Below are 3921 nucleotides of genomic sequence, written 5' to 3' on the forward strand. Positions count from 1 at the left end.
AATCACAATCAAACTTACAGGTCTTAGAGGCTTTTCAATGCTGTGTGTGGAAATACAGGATGTTCTGTCCAAGGAACAGCATCAGTAAGGTTTCTTGCTTAGATCACCAACTGCATAACTCTTGGGTCTGATCAGGTACATGCTCATCGAGCTCTTTTCTGCAAGAAGCCTTAAAGTGAACTCAACAAAAAAGCAAAGCTACATTTAATATCCTGCTGGTGAAGGAGGGAAAGGAAGAAACCACTGAAACATGAAAACTCTCGATGTATTTGTGTGTGTTTTTGATTAAATAGCTAGAAAGTGACGTAGAGACATTTCAACTTACTTCACACCATGCCCGGGTACAGTGGGATGCTGCAGGATACAGTACGACCTTGGTATAAACAAGCAGTAACCAGAACTTGACTAAAGGAAGGAAAATTACTGCACAGAGCCTGGCTAAAAAACTATTCTAGTGAACTGGCAACATTTTATTTCCCCTAATGATCACAAGAACATTTGCTCCTGAAGGTTTTCAGAATGAGCTGGCAGGTAAAGCATCAGACCAGCGCCAAGAGGAGGAGCTCTGTAATGGGTTTTTAACTTACCTGCTGCGACCTTCAGACATTTGCTGTATCTCTTACTCTTTCTTTTATCAATATCCTGCCCAAGGAAGTTGTGGCTGCTCCTCCCTGGAAGTGTTGAAGGCCAGGCTGGATGAGGCTTTGAGCAACCTGGTCTAGTGGAAGGTGTCCCTGTTGCTGGCAGGGGGGTTGGAACTGGATGAGCTTTAAGGTCCTTTCCAACCCAAACCATTCTATGAATACTTGATGTTCATTCTTCAGAGCCCAGACACCCATGCAACACAGTGAGACCCCTCAGTACTCTCAGAACAAGTCAGCAGGAACGAGACTGACTAGAGATTTTGGAGTTAAATAAGTGTTTTTACTTCCAAGTGTCATAGTGCCAGACTTGTAACTCAAGCTAAGAGCACAATATACAGAGGATATTCAATACAGGGAAACTCAAGCACCTGAAAACTATCAGTCAGCACTGTACAGCCAGAGAATTCTTCTTACAAGGTTTAACCCCTGTACAAAGGTTAACAACACACCGAAAAAATGCATTTTGGTCATCAAGAATACATTTAAACAGATCTAACAATTACTCTCCATTTAAACTTGTCCAGCATCTCTCTCCCCTTTCTACTTCTCAGAGGAAAGCCTCTCACTGAATACTATCCAGATAAAAAGGGAGCATTAACGTGCTAACTCGAATATATATTTAATAACTTCGCAGAGATTTGAGAAATGAGCATTTAATGTTTGAATAAGCTCTGAATCCGTGTCAAGAGAGAAGCTAACAGAACTCCAACAAGATATTGATGACCTACAACTCACTGAAATAATTTAACACGCTTACAAGAAGAACAGTTAAGGTATGGCTAAGAGCTGTACATTCCACCTGAAGCTCAGATGTTACTACCAGCATTTCCAGTATGCTCATTCCTTCTTCCACTACTACCCATTGATGCGGTAATTCACATGGATTTCAGGTTTGATGTCGCACACTAGAGACAACAGCTGGGAGAGGACCACCTCACGGTTCTTCTGGAAGTTCTGCTGGATCACACTCATCTTCTCCTGGGTCTCTTTCTCAACTTCAGTGGTGCAGCTGCCATGAGATCCAAGTGCCTACAAATACCAAAGGAAAGAGAAAACTCAGATCCAAATAGTTTGACAAAGAAAACTCTATGCCTAGATTTTGGATTTTGTTATTCTGGACCACCTCACAGCATCTCAACCATTAATCTTTGCTGAGGGAAGGACTGCACTTAAAAAAGAATTAAAATAATAATAATTTAAAAAGGACTGTTAGATTCTTTGCTCAGATTTCTCACTAAACTTGCCCTAGTTTATATTTCACCCCTAGCCCACGCCTTTTATCCTCTCTTATTAGTTATCTATCAGTTTAGTGCATGGGCTTCTAAAGAGTGCCTAAAATAAAGGTCCTGCTGTATGGGCAACTAGAACCAGGAACCCCTGGGCATTACAGTACTACATACTGTTAGAAAAGTAATACTTATGATTTAGTTTAAGCACAGCCTTCACATCACCCCATTCCTTCTGCCCTTGAAGAATCTTCAGAAAAAATCTCTGCCTTCCTAACAGGACCATGGGCCACGTGATACACACAGCAGGGAGTCTCTCACAGCTTACAATGTCCTTCTTGCCCCCTTAAGCAAGGGCAAGAGAGAGCAAACTCCTGTCATAAGTGGAGGGAAAAGGCATGGAAAAAGAACACGGAAGGAAACTAGCACTCCAGCACTCAAATTCAAAGAGTTTCTGTCTAGAGGGTAAATGAAACAGAACCTGTTGACAGGCAGTGAAATCCATTTTATCAGCCTGGAATTGGCTGGTTATCACACACCTAGTGAACCAAATTAATAAGCAATTGTAAAAAATTAATCTTGACCTACTGACAAAAGACTAAAAGAGGATGTGGTATTGTGCTACCAGAAGATGGACAGAGGGAAGGGTTTTCAGGTCATTTTCTGAAGATTTCAGACCTGACAGGGGCACACAGGCAGTGGAAACATCCTGACTGGGCTACAGCCCTCAGCTGGTGAAAGGGCCCCAGTTTTGCACCTTTTGGGAGTATCTCCTCTTACTCAGAGGGAAAGGAAAACACACCCCTTAGTACACAGCAGGCAATGCTGCTAAATCCTACAACTGCTTCAACAAGAGAGCAGCACTTATGAGGCAAGTGGTTTCTAGTACGTTAGCATCGCAGAAACCAGCTTGTTGCAGGGGGAAATGAGCTTGGGTTTTTTTGACACTGCTAAATACAGCCAGTTTTGGGAGGCTGCCACCCACCAGGGCACCAGCCAATACATCAGCTTATTAAGTTAATTCACTACCAGTCAATAGTTCTCGCTGTTGAGATGCAATACACCACGTTCTGATTCATTGCCACTGGTTTTTCCATAACACGTGGCTGTGCATCAGAGGAAGGCAGTTAGGGAAGTAGTCCCTCCGGCAACATGTTCCACTCCAAGGGCTGCTCTCAGGGCAAGTAACCCCAAACACAAGGCTAAAGGGCTGGGTAGGCAACAGTGAATGATCTAGAAAACAAACCGCTGCTTCCTTGGCTTTGAACTCCTTCTCCCTCTGCAGGCGGTACTGCTCAATCTCTGCCTGGGCTTCTTCTTTTGCCTGCTTCAGCCTCCGATTCTTTCCTGTTTCCAAAGAACGTATCAAATGAAATAAAGAAGATAAAAGTATCTTAATACTTTGAGTATTTCTCCCAGTATTTCCAGCTACCCGATACAAAACAATCACTGTAGTATTTGCTATTGCAGCAGCTCCTTCTGGAGGAGGAATCAGCAGGGCACTGCCCACCCTCGCAGCCCCTCCAGTTTTGCCAACCTCAGGGGCACCAGGTCACTCTCTGTGCCACTGACCCATCACCAACCTTCCACCAGTGAGAAATTAAGAGGTTCTCCAAGCCAGTGGATGCATTAAACAACCTGCAGATCTGGCCTCGCTCACAGGAGTGTGCAACATCCCTGAGTGACCCCACAGAGCACAGCAAAAAGAACATTAATCCTTAACTTGGTGTCAGGCAAACTGTGCAACTGAGAGAAAAACTGGTTAGTTACTGCATCAACTTCCCCTCTTGGACTTTCCTCCACACCCTCCTCTCCAAAGTCATCATCATTGGAGTGAGCTACAACAATCTGCTTCTCACAGAACTGTTGGGGTAGAAACGAATTTTAATTAATTAAATAAATGAAATAAAACGTTTGAAGCAGGAAAAGTCTGTAAAGGTGGTGATCTCTGTAACCAGAAATTCTCTCATTAACAGGAAAAGCTAACTTGGATCCTCAAGTCTATAAAATGTCTGATCACCGAGATGGAAACTGACTGTTTTCATCAAGAA

The 3921-nt window shown here is 43.3% G+C and overlaps 1 protein-coding gene across 1 annotated transcript; it reads right to left on the reverse strand.

The window, feature by feature from the left end:
- Positions 1 to 907: 907 nt before the first annotated feature.
- On the reverse strand, positions 908 to 3217 carry ATP6V1G1 (ATPase H+ transporting V1 subunit G1; the record flags this gene model as incomplete). The annotated part of the gene is made up of 2 exons (XM_010176307.2): positions 908 to 1673; positions 3117 to 3217. Coding segments are annotated over 2 exons (275 nt in total), but the record flags the coding sequence as incomplete, so codon positions are not given.
- Positions 3218 to 3921: the final 704 nt, after the last annotated feature.

Source organism: Antrostomus carolinensis, unplaced genomic scaffold, assembly GCF_000700745.2.
Source record: "Antrostomus carolinensis isolate BGI_N321 unplaced genomic scaffold, ASM70074v2 scaffold44330, whole genome shotgun sequence".
Classification (NCBI taxonomy): Eukaryota; Metazoa; Chordata; class Aves; order Caprimulgiformes; family Caprimulgidae; genus Antrostomus; species Antrostomus carolinensis.